The sequence below is a fragment of the Anas platyrhynchos genome, chromosome 3 (assembly GCF_047663525.1).
Source record: "Anas platyrhynchos isolate ZD024472 breed Pekin duck chromosome 3, IASCAAS_PekinDuck_T2T, whole genome shotgun sequence".
NCBI classification, from domain to species: domain Eukaryota; kingdom Metazoa; phylum Chordata; class Aves; order Anseriformes; family Anatidae; genus Anas; species Anas platyrhynchos.
The window spans coordinates 64,121,817-64,141,170 of record NC_092589.1 but is presented as its reverse complement, the minus strand read 5'-3'; the positions used below and the strand labels follow the sequence as shown (position 1 = coordinate 64,141,170).

Here is a 19,354-nt window from a genome sequence, read left to right as displayed (position 1 = left end):
GAAATAAACCTTTTTTCAAAGACATCAGATTCAAGAAGTCTGTCACAGAACTGGTGGGCTGAAAGATGATCAAAGAGCATTCAAGGAAGACAAGGTCATTGCAGAAATGCTAAATTAATTATTTGAATCAGTTTTTGCTACAGAAACTGTCATGAGAGTTTCAGTATTGGAAACATTATTTACAGGAGAGGAATTGTAGAACTCGCAAACTAAATTGTAAACTGAGGAAGTGCAGAAATATTTGATAAATTGGATAGCGAAAGAAACTCAGGGCTAAAATAAGTGAATTACAACAGTAACTGTTTAATTTATCAATTATAATCATGCTCAATAGCTGAAGAGCTGGTGGTGTCATATTAAACAGGATTATTTTTTTTTTAGTAACCTTGCTTAGGAATACAAGGAAACTACAGATCTGGAAGCTTGATGCTAATGCCAAGCTAATTACTAATAAACAAATCTGATAAAGAATAGAGCTCGTAGAAAGATACATTTGTTTGTTACAACTGAAGAACTAGGAATTAAGTGAAGTCAGTAGGAGACAGGTTTAAAACAATCAAAAGATGTTGTTTTTTTCCCCCTACAACAAGTAAATTAGAGAAAATCCTTATTATACAATGGACATAGATTCTGAAAAATGAACTGAATTTAAGTTGAGACTGAGTTCATGGAAATTTCTTGAGGCTTACCAAATGTGTGGAAATTATAAATGGCTCAGGCAGTCCATGGGGAAGTGTTAGGTATGTTTGCCTTTGTTCTATCCTTAATACAGTCCAGTAGTTTTGGCTATTGTATGACACAGGCTACTGTGCTAGCTAGGCCTTTTGGTTCTGACACAGTACATAGATTTTAATTCACTGAAGTATTTTGAATATCTATAGCAGTGTCTGTGCTGTTCAACATACTCATGGGCAATTTGGAAAATCAGAAAACTATAATAGCAGTATTTGCTGGTAATGCAAAATTTAAGATAATTTGTTGTATGATACTAAAAGAAAAATATGAAATGTAGTATTGATAAAATAAAGGTAGTGTAAGAAAAAAAAAATTGTACATGAATGCTGATGGGTTAATGTTGGACTAAATTCTCCTCAGAGTAGAGAACTTATAGTCATTCTCAACAGTTCTCTGAAAAACTTATCATACTGAAGCTTAAAAATGAAAATAAATTAACTATTCACAATTTCATCAAATATAAAAATAGAACACTCTCACAGAAATGACTCATGATCTGTGTTCCAGGTTTAAAAGGAAGATTCTTCTGTTTATAAAGAAATAAATTTCCTCCTATAGTGACAAGTGTCTGTAGTGGTGAAAAATATAATGGTGGAAAAAGGGAGTAGACTAATACCAGAGAAAAATACAATCGGTTGAGATTAAATTCTATGACTCAGATTTGGTGTGTAATATAAAAAGAATTTAGACAGTTCAGTCAAAGGAAGTGAAGATGGTGTAGCAGAAAAATCACTCTTTAAATGCCCTCTTTCTTATATTGCTTCCTTACAGGTTTCTACTAGCATTGTTTGGAGACAGGAAATTGAATTAGGTAATCTTTGGTGTTATAAAATGGCTTTTCTGGTTTTCCATTTAACTGGGGTATACATTTTCTTCAATAACTGTTAGAAAAATTAATTCCAAACCAAATCCAGAAGATAGATAACTTGGTAACTAAAATAACTTTGACATGTTTTTTATATATTAAAAAGATACCATTTTGAGTCTGATCCTGTTTAACATTTTCATTAATGATTTGGGTGATATGACAGAGTGTACCCTCAGCAAGGTTGCAGATGACGTAAAACTGGGGGGGAGTGACTGATATGTCAGTATTGTGCTGGCATGTGGGGACAACCTCATCAAGCTGGATAAATGGGTTCATAGGAATTTAATGAATTTCAACAAGGTCCTGCATCTGAGGAGGAACCCCAGCTGTTTTCCATACTGGAAAGGGATCTGGGAGTCCTGGTGGACACCAAGTTGAGCATGAGCCAGCAACATGTCCTAGGCTGCATTAGGCAAAGTGTTACCAGCAGGCCAAGGGGGGTGGCCCTCCCCCTCTACTCAGCCCTGGTAAGTCCACACCTGAATCACTGGCTCTGGTTCTGGGCTCCCATATGCAAGAGAGATATGGACATCCTAGAGAGAATGAAGGGTTATAAAGATGATGAAGGTCCTGGAGCACCTATGTATAAAGGCTGAGAGAGCTGGGACACTTCAGTTTAGAGAAGAGAAAGTTCAGGGGGTATCTTATCAGTGTATATAGATACCTGAAGGGAGGGTGCAAAGAGGATGATGCCACGCTCCTTTCAGTGGTGTCCAGTGAGAATGGACACAATCTAAAACACAGGAGATCCCATCTGAATATCGGGAAACACTTCTTTACTGTGAGGGTGACTAAGCACTGGGACAAGTTGCCCAGAGAGACTTGTGGAGACCTGGTCCTGGACAACATGCTTTAGTTCTATCTGTTGACTAGTTGATAAATCAGGTGCTGTTCAAAATGATTTTACAAAATGAGAGTATGTCTTTTGTTATGGTAACTTTTAGATGTTTTGGAAGGGAATGTGCAGTTTTCCCAAAGATCCAATTTGTTGGAATTCAATCTTGGAAGATTTCCTGGTTGGGGAAGAAATTTCTTGGGTTGAAATCTATGTTGCTTTTATTTAGAATTCAAAGCAGTTATTACCTCAATGTTGGAATTAGTAAATAAAAGCTGCTCATAAAATCTGAGCAAAATTTGGGATTGTTCCTCCATGGGGACTTGGATTAGCCAAATTAGCAGCCCAGTGGGTAGATTAAAGTATTAATACTTTCCTGGTAGACTCTGGCTGTAGAATTCCTGGGTGCAGTACATGTACATTTAGGGCAGGACATCTCTGCCTTAGTTGCCTGTATGAAAATGAGACTAGTCTCTTCAGGACTCAGAGCTATATTATGATGAGCCTGAATGACATAACAATAGACAGTTATCGAGAACTTTGTTCACTGGAGTATTTTTCAGATCTAATTCAAAAACATTTTGAGAATAAGGGACGTGTCATTTTCTTGACTGCAAACTTGCTATTGTGCAAACAGCATCTTACAAATAGGTGCAGGATTGTTCTGGGAGGTAAGGAGAGAAAGTAAGCTCTTGAAAAACTAAGTGATGTCTCATGGTGAAACAGTCATACCCTTAAAAAAAATAAAAAGGTTATTTAAAATTTAGACCATTTCTGATTAATGACAGATGTTTCCAAAGTACTCTTGGTTTCTTCCTGCCTCTCTTTTCAAGAAGTAGGAACAACTTAGCTGGACACTCTTAGTTGATTCTAAGTGTTTCTAGGGAGAAATTAGTGATTTCATCACAGATGTTGAGAGTAGGAGAGACAGTAATTAATTTTGCCTGTGTAAACATTTCCCTTTGGATTCATTTTGGTAAAACTATCCAGTTTTAATTTCCTAATCTCAGTGTTATTTTGGTGTATACTTTTGAACATGTGCCACGTTTCATGCAGGACATAGCTGCATTTCAGAAATTATGACAAATTATTTGTTGTTTTAAGATGAAATTGTGAAACATTTAAGCACAAGCTTGAAAGACAATATAAATGAAAGGTTTTTTTCTTTGTTAGTTTCACCATGCCAAATAGATTGATCCATGGCACCTTGTAAAAAGGGGGTGTCCCGGTACAAGAAAGACAGGGATCTCCTGGAGAGAGTCCAGAGGAGGGCCACAAAGATGATACGGGGCCTGGAGCATCTTCCCTATGAAGAAAGGCTGAGAGACCTGGGTCTGTTCAGCCTGGAGAAAGGAAGACTGAGAGGGGATCTCTTCAATGTATATAAATATCTGAGGGGTGGGGGACAGAAGGATGTAGCCAACCCCTTCTCAGTGGTTTGTGGGGATAGGACAAGGGGCAATGGCTGCAAGTTAGAGCACAGGAAGTTCCACACTGACATGCGAAAGAACTTCTTCACGGTGAGGGTGACGGAGCATTGGAGCAGGCTGCCTAGGGAGGTTGTGGAGTCTCCTTCTCTGGAGATATTCAAGGCCTGTCTGGACACCTACCTGCGCAGCCTGCTCTGAGGAACCTGTTTTGGCAGGGGGGTTGGACCCGATGATCTTTCGAGGTCCCTTCCAACCCCTACAGTTCTGTGATTCTATTTTGAAAAATAAGCCTCTTTTTTTCCCTAATAAGCAAATATTTTAATTTTGTAAAACTATTACTCCAAGATTTTTTCCCCAACAGTGCCTTAAGACTAAATTAGTTCTCTCTCTCTTTTAAAAATATAAATCAAAATATGAGACTGCTATTTGTCAACTGTGTCATTTGGGGTCAAGCTGTGTCTGTGATTCATATTCTTAATTCTCTCTTGGTACTTAGAACATTATATGGGTTTTTATTTGCATCTTTCTCCCTCTCCCCAACACAAATTTTCTCTCTATTTTGACAAGATAGGCAGACTTCCATGCTGCTTAAAGCCATGGTGCTGTTGCCATTACAGGGTGAGAAACGGAATATTTGCAGCACTACTTTGGGTGTACCTCTTCTTTCTCTCAGGCTAGAAATATCAAAGTCCAGTCTTTAGTATTCTACTGTTTTACGCCATAGCCCAGATTTGTATCAAACAAACTGTAAGAAAGAAATTTGTTGGATCCTGTTTAAAGAAGGGAGTGATGATATAGAAAAAAAAAATAGGAGAGAGGGGAAGATTTCCTTGCCCACAGATTAATGTTATGCAGAGAAGTTTTAGGCATCTGTTCATACTAAATTCTGGTTCTTTAGGAAAGATCTAATAATTTCCATTGGCCCTTTTGCCACAATCTCCATGGTTCTTTTGAAGTTTACTTTCCACACGTTTACCTCTCTTGCTTCACTGGTGACCTGAGCAGTTGGCTGTCTTGCTCACCATGTGCTTTTGTCCAACTTGTAGCCAGACGTTTCTCATTCAGGAGCTCCTCCTTAATTCATGTTAGGGTTTTAGTATAATATTTGTTTGTACCCTGTCTTTTTGATAGTGTTTTATTCTGTCTCCTTTAATTTAATTACTTGTAGTCAGGAGCGAAATCGAGTCAGAGCTTGAAGTGAGAGTGCTGTTAGGATCTCAGGAGGAGGCAGCAATATCACTTCTTCCTGGAGATAACCTGGCAGAAGCCTAGAGGTGCTGATTCATATTCAGGCAGGATGTGACTGATAGTTGCTCCTGGCAGCGTGGCTCAGAGTGATTTTGTGTACCTGTGGATACAATGGAACAGGATGCTGAATGTGATGAGGTTTAATGTTACCCTGTTGGTAGTGAAAATAAGTGAGTTAATAGTATCACATAGCCAGTGCAAGACCACAGCTGTTCAATAAGCCTTCTATCCAGTCCTGCAAAAAAAAAAAAAAAAAAAAAAAAAATTCAGGAAAGGAAGAGCTACTGCTTTGCAGAGAGCAGTAGATTTGTTGTTTCTCTCCTCAGTGTGAGGTAGCCACTGCTGAGTGAGTGCCAGCTGGCATTCTGAATGCAGCTGTTTGCTTAAAACAGTGGCAATGTGATCATGTTCAATGATAGAAAATGGCTGGGTAGCCTGACCTTTCACTCGGAGCACTGAGGTGAGGTGCACAACATATCCATCACAAATAATAAAAAATTCTCTTATTCATTCTAATGTTCTGCATGTTTGGCTCAACATCAGAACATCTTTCAGTGTGCTGGCCTATAATAAAAATGTCCCAATTAAAATTTAACACTTCAAAATACAGGAAAATTAAAGGTTTCTTTCTTCCCTCCTCCTAGGTGCTCATTAACAATATTTGCTATACCTGACATTTTTCTTCTCATAGGTTTTTTCCAAGAATGTTTCTGTAGCAGCCCATCTGTTTTATTTTGTTGATTAACAGGTAGTGTGTGTTATTCCATGGTTAGTTAGAAAGGGTTCATCTTGGCTGGAGGGGAAGAAGATTGCCTGATTTTGTTGCCTTGCCCTGGGTGCTGTGACCAGAGTCACAGGGCACACTTATCCAAATTTCTAATGTTTACAATAGGACAGGCAAAGAAAGGGGGGACGATCTTTACTGAAACCATGGTGTAAGCAGAGATTGGTAGGATCTTTGAAAAAACAAATATTGAACAGAATTTTCAGAGATGATAAAGGCTTTTCTTAGGGACTAGGTGACAACTGTTGCAACCCAGAAAATTACTTCGATTTGCTGAGAACAAGATTCAAAGGAAATGATAAACTGCAGATGGGAAAGAGGAGATGCTAATAAATGATTATTTTATCTCATCCAGCTGTTGTTGTTTTCAATATTTCAAAATTATATTATATTAAATATATTAAATATATTATTATATTAGCCTGTCTGAATTTAAGAAGAGATTGGACTGTGCACTTAGTCACATGGTCTGAACTTTTGGGTAGACCTGTGCGGTGTCAAGAGTTGGACTTGATGATCCTTAAGGGTCCCTTCCAACTCAGGATATTCTATGATTCTATGATTCTATGAAAAGTTACCCTGTCTTTAGAAAACACCTAGTTCTAGTCTTTTGATAACAACTTCTCTAAGATGTGCAAACTGATCCCTGTTGAATTCTGAGTCCCATTCCAAATATCCATTCCTTTAACTCCAAATGTTTGAGCCCTTCAGTTGCTCAATACCTGAAAATATTTAAATATTTATTTCAGGCTAGAAGAGGAGGAATGATTTGCCAGCAGCGTGGACACTATAGTAGGGCTTTGTTGTTTTGTGCAGGTTTTTTTTGTTTTTTTTTTTTAACTTTCTTTTCTGTAGTGATGACTTTCCTTTGCTCAAAAGGGATCAGTGGGAAGTTGGAAAACTTTTTGTAGGGAGACCTGCATTATAAAGGATGAAGGTATTTTACATTTTCAAATGCATTCACACAGTGGCTTTAATGATATCTGTTGACATAATCATGTCAGCATCACTGTAATCTAATTCCTTATTGCTTTAATAATTCTGTCTTCAGATTCATACTTCTCTAATCAATGGACGGCCTAGTGCTGATGATCCTTCACGTGCTTTACTAGAGTTCACTTCTGCTCGTTTTATTCGCCTGAGATTTCAGAGGATACGGACACTAAATGCTGATTTAATGATGTTTGCACACAAAGATCCCAATGAAATTGATCCCATTGTTACAAGGAGGGTAAGTTCTGGCATGACAGTAGAAATGCATGTGTAGAAATGCGTGTGTAGTTCACTTAGAAATGTTGTACTTAACTATGCTTGGCATAGGAAATCTTGAAAGATGATGAGTAGCTGTTTGTCATCTGTCAAAGTTGTGGTCATAAGTAGCAGATTCCCTCCTCTTCACAACATTTTGTTATCTTCTCTATAGCAGAAGTCACAGTTTTACATTTTCTACTTAATGGTGTTATTAACATAAAGAACATGTTTATTAACATAAGCTCCTTTTAGTATAACTATTCTGATATGGGTAATTGGCAAATGACTTCTCTTAGATAATGTCCTCTTGCCTCCTCTGCTGTTCAATCCTTTGCTGCCTTTAACATTCCTTGAACACTTTCTTTGAGTGTTATTTCTAGTAATGGTACTATTAGTCGCAGTAGTGCCTGAATACAACACTTTTTGCAATGTTATATGGCTGTTGATAACAGTAAAATTTTAGATCCTATTTTAGCTTAAAAGATTAGATGCAGCACTCAAACTCACACTGTATCCATCTTCTTCACTTTTACTTATGCATGCACAACCCTGACCTCTGTTTTTCCACAATCCATACTTTATTCCTATGCCATACGTCTGTCATCCTGCTGCTCAAATGCTGCATATTATTGTTTTTGTTTGTTTGTTTGTTTTTGTTATTGTTTTCTTCTCTGACTTTTCTGAGGCATTCTTAAAAGCTGTTGTACAGGATGCATACCTTTCCACATTTTTCCTTTCTGCTCACTTTTTTTTTTGTCTGTTAATCTTATTTTTCTTTTGGAGAATTGAATGCCACTACAGTAAGTCCTCATATAAAGGAGGATTACTGCTATTCTCAGCTTTAATTATTTATCAACATATTTAACATATTTAATTTATCAACAGTGGATAGCTGTAAAGAAGAAAATTTGCTTCTTCTGTTCCACTTTTCTAGTTTTCATCCCTTCCTCCAAACACATAGGGTGCTGGCTATTTCTGAAAGTTTGGAATTTGGCATTCTGTTTTGTACTGTAAACCTAGAAATGCTTCCAGTTGAGAGCAGTTATTGCACACCTCACTAATCATGGAAATCAATGTTTACGTGAGAGTACACATTTAATAATCTGATTCTAGTGAGCAGAATCACAAAAATGGAATATTTAAGATTCCAGTTCACATATTAAACATCACCATATACTCATTAAAAGCTAGTGCAGAATGATCCATAGATTTCTCAAACCAAGAAAGAAAAATAGCTTCTTTATGGCAAGTCTTTTAGAACATGAAGCCTTTTAGAGACATTTTCAAAGGAACAAGGATCAATTGAAACTTGCCATCCTTTCCTGGCTTTTCCTATAGAATACAGTAGACAAGCCACTATTCCAAAAAATAGGAAACAAAAGGTAGCCATAAATGATATCTTTTCTATATAGTAAAATGTGAATCATGAGTTATGTGAGTTTCTGCTTTGTTTGATATATTTGTTAATATATCAATATTAACACTGAAAAAGTGGCTGAACGGAGGAAAGCAAAATTTGAAAATGGCATATGTTTGTTTTGACTAGCAAATTGTTAAGATGTTACTAGACCCTCACCAAATCAGATGAAGGTGGACAAGTTGGCATACAAGATTCACTTTACAAAGATGTGATAATATATGACTATAAATGCCTGTCTATTCTTCTTCCTGGTTAGGGGTATTAATCCCCACCAAAGAAAATTAGAAATAGTCATATGTAAGAGCAGGTCAAATGTTATTTAAATTTTAGTAAAGAAAAATCATTGTTAGTCATTCAGAAGGCCAGTAATGAAAAACAATTCTTTTTATAGCCCAGAGAATGCTCAAATATTACTCAGCTAAGGTAAACAAAGGTGTTCTTGTCTGAGCTTTTATTCTCGTCTTTCTCTTCTCACCATCATCATGCCTCCTCCTTTTCATGTCTTCTGAAGGGAGAAAATTCTACGGCATTTGACTTTTCATTATCCAGTGTACATATAGGCTTTTTCTATGCTTATATTTGTTGTGTGCTATGTATAAATTGACATGGCTCTTGTGACTTCAAACAAATGGAACTGTGCCAATTTATTTCATTCACTAAGCCTGAATCTGTTGATCAAAACATAGCTTGGATTACACTCTATGCTATATTTGTGATAGATCAAAACAGAAATAGAAGAGGACCTGACAGTTTTGTCAACAGAAATGAATTCTGTACTTTGGCACCTGCATTTTATAATCCACTTAGCAATTCAATTTCTGTTTTGTCTTACAGTATTACTATTCTATAAAAGATATCTCGGTTGGTGGCATGTGCATATGTTCAGGCCATGCAAAGGCTTGTCCACTTGATCCAGTGACCAATGTATGTATTTTTATTTTCTTTTCTTCCTTTCTTTTTTTTTTTTTTTCTTTAATGTGCCTTATTCACGAGGTGGAACGTGAAAAAAATTCTTGATATTCCCAGAGTTCTGATAATTTCTGTCTCTCATTCACCTACAAGAACAGCAGTACTAGGATGTAATAGTGCTGGCAACAAGAATAAGCATTCATGCAATGTCAGCAGAGGCTTTCTCTGAAATGAAAAAAATAGGTTTCAGATAATTCAGACCATATTCAAAGTTTCCTAGGAAAAACATAAATTTGGGTAATGTTATGTAGCTGTGGAGGTGCGCACTAAGAGTCAGCTTTTATTATTCTTTTTTGGTATTAATAAAGGTGTTTCCTAAATAGCCATCAAGTATTTAATCAATACTTGCAAACAAATGATGGCTCTAGAATGGTGCATTTACTATGTGTGAAATATTAATTGAGTGATCAATCAAGCTAGTCTAGAAAATCATGAACCATTTATAATTTATTCCAAACATGTAGCTTTCTTTTTACACCATTAATAAACTCATAGCCAATATAATTGAAATACAGAAATATAATTTGTTATTGATGGTACAAATCTATACATATGAATGCACACATCATCTCTAATACAGAATTTGCAATCTACAATTATTACTGATGTGCCATACTGTGGGATCTCTTCTTATGCTAGTCACTCAAGTAGAAGCTTTGTATTATAGAACAAAAAAAAAATATTTTTTTGATTGATGACATTAAGCAATTGCATAGGAACTGATTTAAAAAAAAAATGAAAGAAATCTTACAAAGAATACATTTACAGTTCTAAGCAATTTCTGTGGATCCTTGTAAAAATTTTACAAATTCCTTGCTTTAATCCTTCCAATCCTTTTCTGTGATGATTTGCATAGCAAGAGATGTAATGTTGTTTAAGATAGTCTTACTTATCAAACATCAGCATTGTTTCATTACCATGTGTTAGAACTGGGCCTACCTCAGAAAATAAATGCTATGAGATGAAGGTAGACTTCAGTTCATGTAGTTTGGCTACTAGATACAAACACATTTTGACAAGTGCGGTGTTTTGTTTTGCAGGTGACAAATATGTATTGTCTAATAAGTATGAAAAATATAAGTGAAACAACTGAAGCCTTAAGAGATTTGGGGTATTTGGTTTAGCTCTCCAGGAATACTGTTTAGACTGAGCCATACTAAAACAAGCCAAAGCCCGGCTTGTAAAACATTGTGACTTGAATTGTTATCACAATTAATTTTTCCTCTACCAGTGAAGAGAATAAACTTGCATGAATTTACTGCCTTGCTGTTCTGAAGCACTCCTTAACTTCACCTTGTTTTGCAAAATCCATGTTTTGTGTGGTAAGCCATAGAAATCTCTCTAGGTTAGCTGGCTGCATTGACCTTGAGTGGGCTCATGAGGACCACAGAGAATCCCCTCTAGTGAAAGACTATTGGGAAGGCAATTTGTGTTCTTAATTTCCCCAACCTACAGTTTCTTTCTTTCCCATGCTTCTTCTGTGGCTCAGAGAGTTTATGCGTGCCTATAGCAATATTTTCATGCTGGGACTAAGGCAATCTTCTGAGGAACCAAAATGCCACTGAAAGGGTGGTGGTCCTGCTCTCATCTCCTGTTAGTTTAAAAACTCCTCCTGCTGCCCTACAACTACAATTTAGTTGTGCAGTTAGAAGGTTACAAGATGAGTTGACTCCTCCAGTAAAAAAATAAAGGTAAAAGAAAAGATGACTATTTTTATGGGATCAGCCAACAGAATTGATTTCACCCTGCAGCTGCAGATTGCTGCATCTCAGGGAAGGGCAGCAATTGGCTCACCCCTTCTAGCATAAGCTAGCTATCAGGTCAGTTTTCCTGTAATGTGAAGCTGTATCTGAGAGCTATTAGCACTTATGGCTTATTTGCTGTGTTGGTGAACTTTCATTCTTCCCTACTCCCTGCTTCAGTCAGTTGGAAATAGATTCTCCTATGTTCTTGGATTCTCCCAAGATTCTCCTATGTTCTTGGATTCTCCCAAGATTCTGTAGCCGAATTCTTTTGCGCCATGGCTGCTTTCTTAAAATGGAACTATTAAGGTTAAACACACACTTCTGCCTCTCAATAGGTGGATAAAGAATACATAAATGAGTAAAAATGAGTAAACAAAGGAATTACAGAGTATAGTCATTCTTAATGCTAATGTTTTCATAATTTGAATTGGAATGCAGATTATGTACACAGGCAGAGTCTTCAAATCATCACATTTTGTAAATATTTGTTTTTCTTTTAAATTAGAAATCCATCTGCCAGTGTGAGCACAACACGTGTGGAGAGACATGTGATCGGTGTTGTCCGGGTTTCAATCAGAAACCTTGGCATGCTGGGACTTTCCTGGTTAAGCATGAATGTGAACGTAAGTTGAAAGCAGGACACAACAGGATTACTGTAGCTGCTGGAGAAAACTGAAATTGAGTCCTAAATGATTTTGCAAATTTTTTTTATTTTTTTTTACCACATTTGCTTATGAATCAGTTCTTGTTTGCTTATTTAGGCTGGCTGACTCAAAAAAGTCAATAGAAAACTTACCTGTAGAATTGTACTTTTATTGAACTCAGAATATTTCAGTGTAACATGCTGTTTTTGGTGTAGTATGTTTAAAAAAGTTTTTTTTTGACTTTCTTTTTTAATGGTTATATTTATATTGCTTTTGTTTTGATAAAGTAATAGGACTGAATTCTGATATAAGTATATATATATTTTTACATTTTTTTCATTATATTAAACTTTAACAATATGATTTTTTGTATGTAACCAGGCACTTTTACATAGTTTAATGTGCAGCCTAAATGAAAAAAAAATATTTTACATGATCAAAATGGGATTTGAGTTTCTTATATTCTTAGTGAAAAACAAACAAACAAACAAAAACAATCAAAAAAAGAACCATAAAAAACAGATGTATCCAGTTTTCCAGCATGCAATGAAAACATATCTTGAAATATCACCATCCCCACAGGGTGGGAATTTCTTTTTCAGATTTACTGTAGTAAGGATAGCTATAATTGAATGTTAACACCTTACTTCCGAAGGTCATATATCGCTTATATTTTCAAACATAAGGGCTTCATTAGATGTAAATGTTTATTCTTTTCTGCAGCTATATTCTTACCAGGAGTGGTTAAAATTTAATTAAAAACAAAAAAGATATCCTCATATTAAAAGTAATAAGTACATATTTGTGTCCTGAAAAGTCTGTTTGCAGAGGTCTTTGTTTCTGTGGAGACTGTCTGCACTGGAATGCACTCTGGAATCAAACTAGGGTCTATTTGTTTTCATGTTTCATTTTTAAGGGACATTTATTATGCCCTGTTAAACCCTTAGTGAATTGTTGTACTTTCATGGTGCAAATAGTTTCACGGGATCTGGTTCAAATGTCAGGTGAATGACTCCCTACAATGCTGATAAGCTTTGAATTTCTCTTTATATGGAAATTAAAAATTGAATTTTCACAGCAACAGATTATAAGATTAACATGTGGCTCTAGAGTCTAAGAGCTCAGATCTGAACTTCTCAAATAGTTTTAAGACTGGGAATCTCTTTTGTTCTGACCCAGTTCTTATATGCGTATGTGAAAAACAAATGCTTTTAGGATATCTTTTAGCTTTCAAGGAAAATATTTTAATTTAATGCACAATTCTGCTATTTTTCTTACGATTCCTCTTGTGTTTTATATTTCCTGTTTCATAAGCCATATGTGTGTGCTACCAAAAGGTTTCTGGACTATCAATTTACTCAGAAGAAAATAAAACAGAGAAAAAAACAAAAACAAAAACAAAAAACTAGACTATACGTGTCCACTTCCATACTATCTGAGACAAAATATCAAGAAAAAAAATCAATCTACAGAACTCCAGGCTGCATTTGTTACTAGACTTTTTGTAGCTGAAGTAGGGAATTAATGCTTGAAAGTGTTACCCGTTCCATTGTACATGCTACAAATGACAAACTGTTGATTCTGTGAAAGATTGTTTTTAATATATTAGTAACAGCCATAAAATCTTTGCTAATACAGTTCTTTCTCTTTTAGCATGCAACTGTCATGGGAAGACTGAGGAATGTTACTATGATCAGAATGTGGCAGACAAAAATCAGAGTTTGAATGTTCATGGAGAATACATTGGGGGTGGAGTGTGTGTTAATTGTACAAGGCACACTGATGGCATAAACTGTGAAACCTGTGTTGACGGTTACTTCAGACCTAAAGGGGTAAATGCATGTTCTGTTGTCACTTCACTGTAATTCTTTGTGTTCAAGCCATCACATCAGCTTGGAGAGTTAAGTTATTAAAAAGAGATGACATAGTTTGGACTGCCATTTTATGTAGGTTAACTTCTAATTCTGACAGTGAAGTAGTTCCTATTCACAGCTGGAAATCTGTAAAGTTAATGTTCACAGAATATGAAACTGAATTGTGTTGATATGAAGGAATGTACTTGAGGTCAGGGCCTCCAGCTAATATTTCAGTTGAAATTAAAGGGGGATGTGGTCTTGTAAACAGAAGTTTTCCCTCAGTAATGAATTCCAAGATGTATTATGAATGATCAAAGAAATATTGTGATATTTGATATTGGAGAAAGAGGGTCTATAAATTTTATTTGTTAAATGTAATAAATAAACACTGAAATTCTATAGTGTCTCATGAATGCCTTTCATTTTTAGTGCAATATATATATATATATTTATTATTTTTTTATTTCAGCATATAAGGTTGTATTTTCATCTAAAGTGAAGCTGTCAGAAGATGCACATTATATTAAGTTGTACTGACAATATGGGCTGTGCCTGTGCTTTAAATAGCTACACTATTAGTATGTGCTTAAATTCCTGATATTTGTCTGTATAGTTTCAGTTGAGTAAATCATGGCCTTTAGTCTGATTGCTTTTCACTCCTCAAACACAGAAAGCATCAGCAAATCACAATAATTACATTCTTCTTGATACACTGATTTTTTAGCCTTAGAGCTTGTAGAAAAGGAGTGATCTCTTCAGCAACAGGGAACTTTCTTGATTTTTTCATCTGAATCAGGTTACCATCCAACTAATAGGGATTATATCTCTATGTTTGTAAAATATATGTAGAGTATATAGATATATGTAGTTTATGCAGGATTCTAGTTTATATCCCCAGTTTTGTATTAGATATTTTTGTCTGTGATAACCTTTTCAAGAATGAAAGGAAATTGTTCCATTGTCTATTGTTCACTTTTCTTCACTTTTCCTTTTTGTTTAGTTACTAACTAAATTCAGTTATGAAGGATGTTGACCAGAAAAACTGAACTGTTTGCCGGTGTTACTTTAGGTAGTGACAGTTTAAAATCTACTTGATTACAATTATTGCTTTTAATGATACAAGAGTCCATTTTTATCAATTTACCTGTTCACTTGTTTTAGGTGAAAACCCAATTGTATCAAAATTACTTATATGTTTCTAACAGAAATCTAAAATGGAATAGTAACATCTAGACTGCATGAGCTGAGTTAGGCAACCATCCCATTTTTGTTATAGTACAAACTCTAAAGGTAAGACTTTGTTTAGTAATATCTCTGTTTTTATAGGTATTGCCAGATAGCCCAGATCCATGCCAGCCCTGTTCCTGTGATCCAAATGGGTCTTTACATGAAAACTGTGTCAAAGATGAGAAACATGCAGAAGGAGGTAAGATCCCCAAAATATAATGACATAAAACCAGTCATAATAAAAATATAAATCAGCAGTGGTCAAAGAAAAGCTGAATTTTATTTGTCTTTCCCTGTGCTATCTCTTAAAGAAAAAATAAAAGAATCACAGGAGATATTTTTTAAGTTTACTCATGCAAAAAAAAAAAAAAATTATATTCCCAAATTTTCTGAGGCTTCCTTTATATTCATGGCTTGTAAACATGAGTACATTTGAGAGAGTTTTCTCCATGGAATATTAGAGAATTTTGGCTTTAAAGAGCTTTATTCTTTTACAGTAGAGATTAAAGCTAGTACAATCATAATCACTTCATCTCTTTTCTTTGCCATACATATTTGCATTTGAAACCTAGAAAAAATCTGCTTGAAAGGTGTCATATTTATGTGCCATCTTATTCATGTAGGATTACAAGCTCTTAACCATAGCGCTGAAAAAATAGATTATAAATTTCTTTCTTGTGCTTTGCAATCAAACAATTGCAAATCAAACTTTCGGAGGACTAACTTTGGGCTGCTCAGGACACTAGTTGGTGGAGTCCCTTGGGAGGCGGTTCTGAAGGGTAGAGGGGTCCAGGAAGGCTGGGTGCTGTTCAAGAGGGAAATCCTAATGGCGCAGGAGCGGTCTGTCCCCATGTGCCCAAAGACGAGCCAGCGGGGAAGAAGACCAGCCTGGCTCAACAGAGAACTGTGGCTTGAGCTTAGGAGAAAAAAGAGGGTTTATAATCTTTGGAAAAGTGGGCAGGCCACTAGGGAGGACTATAAGGATGTAGCGAGGCTGTGCAGGGACAAAATTAGGAAGGCCAAAGCTCATCTGGAGCTCAATCTGGCTACTGCCTTTAAAGATAACAAAAAACGTTTTTATAAATACATCAACACAAAAAGGAGGACTAAGGAGGATCTCCATCCTTTACTGGATGCGGGGGGAAACTTAGTTACAAGAGATGAGGAAAAGGCGGAGGTGCTCAATGCCTTCTTTGCCTCAGTCTTTAGTGACAATACCAGTTGTTCTCTGGATACCCAGTACCCTGAGCTGGTGGAAGGGGATGGGGAGCAGGATGTGGCCCTCACTATCCATGAAGAACTGGCTGGTGACCTGCTACGTCACTTAGATGTGCACAAATCGATGGGGCCGGATGGGATCCACCCAAGGGTACTGAGAGAACTGGTGGAGGAGCTGGCCAAGCCCCTATCCATCATTTATCAGCAGTCCTGGCTATCGGGGGAGGTCCCAGCTGACTGGTGGCTAGCAAATGTGACGCCCATCTACAAGAAGGGCCGGAGGGCAGACCCGGGAAACTACAGGCCTGTCAGTTTGACCTCAGTACCAGGGAAGCTCATGGAGCAGATCCTCTTGAGAGTCACCATGTTGCACTTGCAGGGCAAGCAGGTGATCAGGCCCAGTCAACATGGGTTTATGGAAGGCAGATCCTGCTTGACGAACCTGATCTCCTTCTATGACAAAGTGACGCGCTGGGTGGACGAGGGAAAGGCTGTGGATGTGGTCTACCTTGACTTCAGCAAGGCTTTTGACACCATCTCCCACAGCATTCTCCTCAAGAAACTGGCTGCTTGTGGCTTGGACTGGCGCATGCTTTGTTGGGTTAGAAACTGGCTAGATAGCCGGGCCCAAAGAGTCGTGGTAAATGGAGTCAAGTCCAGTTGGAGGCCACTCACTAGTGGCGTCTCCCAGGGCTCGGTGCTGGGTCCGGTCCTCTTTAATATCTTCATCAATGATCTGGACGAGGGCATTGAGTGCACCCTCAGAAAGTTTGCAGATGACACCAAGCTATGCGCATGTGTCTATCTGCTCGAGGGTAGGAAAGCTCTGCAGGAGGATCTGGATAGGCTGCACCGATGGGCTGAGGTCAACTGCATGAAGTTCAACAAGGCCAAGTGCCGGGTCCTGCACCTGGGGCGCAATAACCCCAAGCAGAGCTACAGGCTGGGAGATGAGTGGTTGGAGAGCTGCCAGGCGGAGAAGGACCTGGGAGTGATGGTGGACAGTCGGCTGAATATGAGCCAGCATTGTGCTTGGGTGGCCAAGAAGGCCAATGGCATCCTGGCTTGTATCAGAAACAGTGTGGCCAGCAGGGCTAGGGAGGTGATCGTCCCCCTGTACTCCGCTCTGGTAAGGCCGCACCTCGAGTACTGTGTTCAGTTTTGGGCCCCTTGCTACAAGAAGGACATCGAGGTGCTTGAGCGGGTCCAGAGAAGGGCGAAGAAGCTGGTGAGGGGCCTGGAGAACAAGTCCTACGAGGAGTGGCTGAGGGAGCTGGGTTTGTTCAGCCTGGAGAAAAGGAGGCTCAGGGGCGACCTTATTGCTCTCTACAGGTACCTTAAAGGAGGCTGTAGTGAGGTGGGGGTTGGCCTGTTCTCCCACGTGCCTGGTGACAGGACGAGGGGGAATGGGCTTAAGTTGCGCCAGGAGAGTTTTAGGTTAGATGTTAGGAAGAACTTTTTTACTGAAAGGGTTGTTAGACACTGGAACAGGCTGCCCAGGGAAGTGGTGGAGTCACTATCCCTGGAAGTCTGTAAAAGACGTTTAAATGTAGAGCTTAGGGATATGGTTTAGTGGGGACTGTTCGTGTTAGGTCAGAGGTTGGACTCGATGATCTTGAGGTCTCTTCCAACCTAGAAATTCTGTGTGAATTTAAGTAGGTTTGAGTAGTGAGGAACAAAGATAAAAAAAAAAAAAAAAAAAAAAAAGCTCCGTGCCCCAGGCTCACCCACACTCCTTTATTCCCAACTCCTCTGCCTCATTTTAGTGAGTCTTCAGTAAAGTCTTCCCAAAGGTGCCCACCAATGGCTGCTGGGCCCAGCCATGCACAGCAGTGGGGCTGTTGGAGCGGGCTGGGACTGGCTGTGTCTGGCATGGGACAGCCCCAGCCCTACCTCACAGAGGCCCTGCAGCCTCCTCACTGCCAAAGCCTTGTAGTCTGCACCCCATACATTTTGTCACACAGATGGATAGGAAAGACCATGGAAGCAGATTAGAGATGCATCCCAAAGGTAGAAAAACACAGCAAGACCGTTTGATGTCTCTATCAAACCTGTGGGAGAGAGTGGAGAGGTTACAGATGGCAGGCTTCACAAAACAAAGCAAACTCTTATACTGTTAAATAGGACAACTTTTATTCAAACATTTTCCACTACAGACATTCAGTGCTTTTGTATAATACTGAAACTACAATTTTGAAATGGAAGAAGGATTAATTCAAAGAAATGCAGTGTCCCACCTGTGTGTTAAACAAGTCTGTCTGGTCTCTGGGTTCCTGTCTGTTACCGTTACAGCCTTTCTTTTCACACCTTCAGTCCTAACCACTGTAAGGGTCATTCTGCAGGGGCCTGACGGCTGAAAAACAGTTAATAGACAGGCATTCAGCCTGTCATTTAATGAGAATAAGGAAGCAAAAAGATAATGATGCTTTTCCATCTTGTTTAGTTGTCAGTAACAGTGTCATTAGGAGCTTTCAGAATGTCTTATTCTGGCCTCTGAGTAATGAACAGATCTAAACCCCCTCATATTTGCTTTGCACATCTGCTTATACTTACTAAATCTGACTGGCTTGATGATGGGTGGTACTTCCAAATTCCAAGCAAGATCCATGCAGATGTGTTACATTCAACACATCTTACCCAGAATTTTGTGGTACTCTGCTTTAACTCCTTGTTTCATGTATCTCTGTCTGCCTTTTCTATCCTCTGGTCTTGTTGCTGGCAAATTCTTCTCTTGCCTCTTCCTTTTCCTATATGTCTCTAGGAAGGGAATCAAGCTCCTGCTTGGACCCCTTCTTTCCTTTCTAGTTTTTTCTCTATTGTTTCCACCCATTTAATCTAAAGATAGTTTACTGTGTCTTTCTAATAAATCAAGGAATGTTTCATACCATCATCTTGAAAGTAAAATATCCAGAATTTGATTCTCTCCCTCTAATTTTCCTCCTTTCACCTTTATTGGCAAGCAGCCAGTCCTGGTCATCTAGTTCCAGGCATCCAAACAAGTTTCATATCTCAGCAGATTTTCCAGTCTTGAGTATCAGCGAGTTACTATTATTGTTGTTGTTATTATTATTGTTGTTATTATTATTTTCACAAAACTAAAACTCATCTTTTTTCTGTCCTGGCT

At 37.9% G+C, this 19,354-nt stretch overlaps 1 protein-coding gene across 9 annotated transcripts in view; it reads left to right on the top strand.

The window, feature by feature from the left end:
• Positions 1-19,354, top strand: part of LAMA2 (laminin subunit alpha 2) — a 401,748-nt gene that overhangs the window by 155,247 nt on the left and 227,147 nt on the right. For all 9 annotated transcript variants that reach the window (XM_072036025.1, XM_072036022.1, XM_072036019.1 and 6 more), the window contains 5 exons: positions 6,952-7,131; positions 9,406-9,495; positions 11,791-11,908; positions 13,583-13,761; positions 15,112-15,211. In XM_072036025.1, the coding sequence (XP_071892126.1) occupies positions 6,952-7,131; positions 9,406-9,495; positions 11,791-11,908; positions 13,583-13,761; positions 15,112-15,211 (667 nt within the window). The remainder of the gene's footprint in view (positions 1-6,951; positions 7,132-9,405; positions 9,496-11,790; positions 11,909-13,582; positions 13,762-15,111; positions 15,212-19,354) is intronic.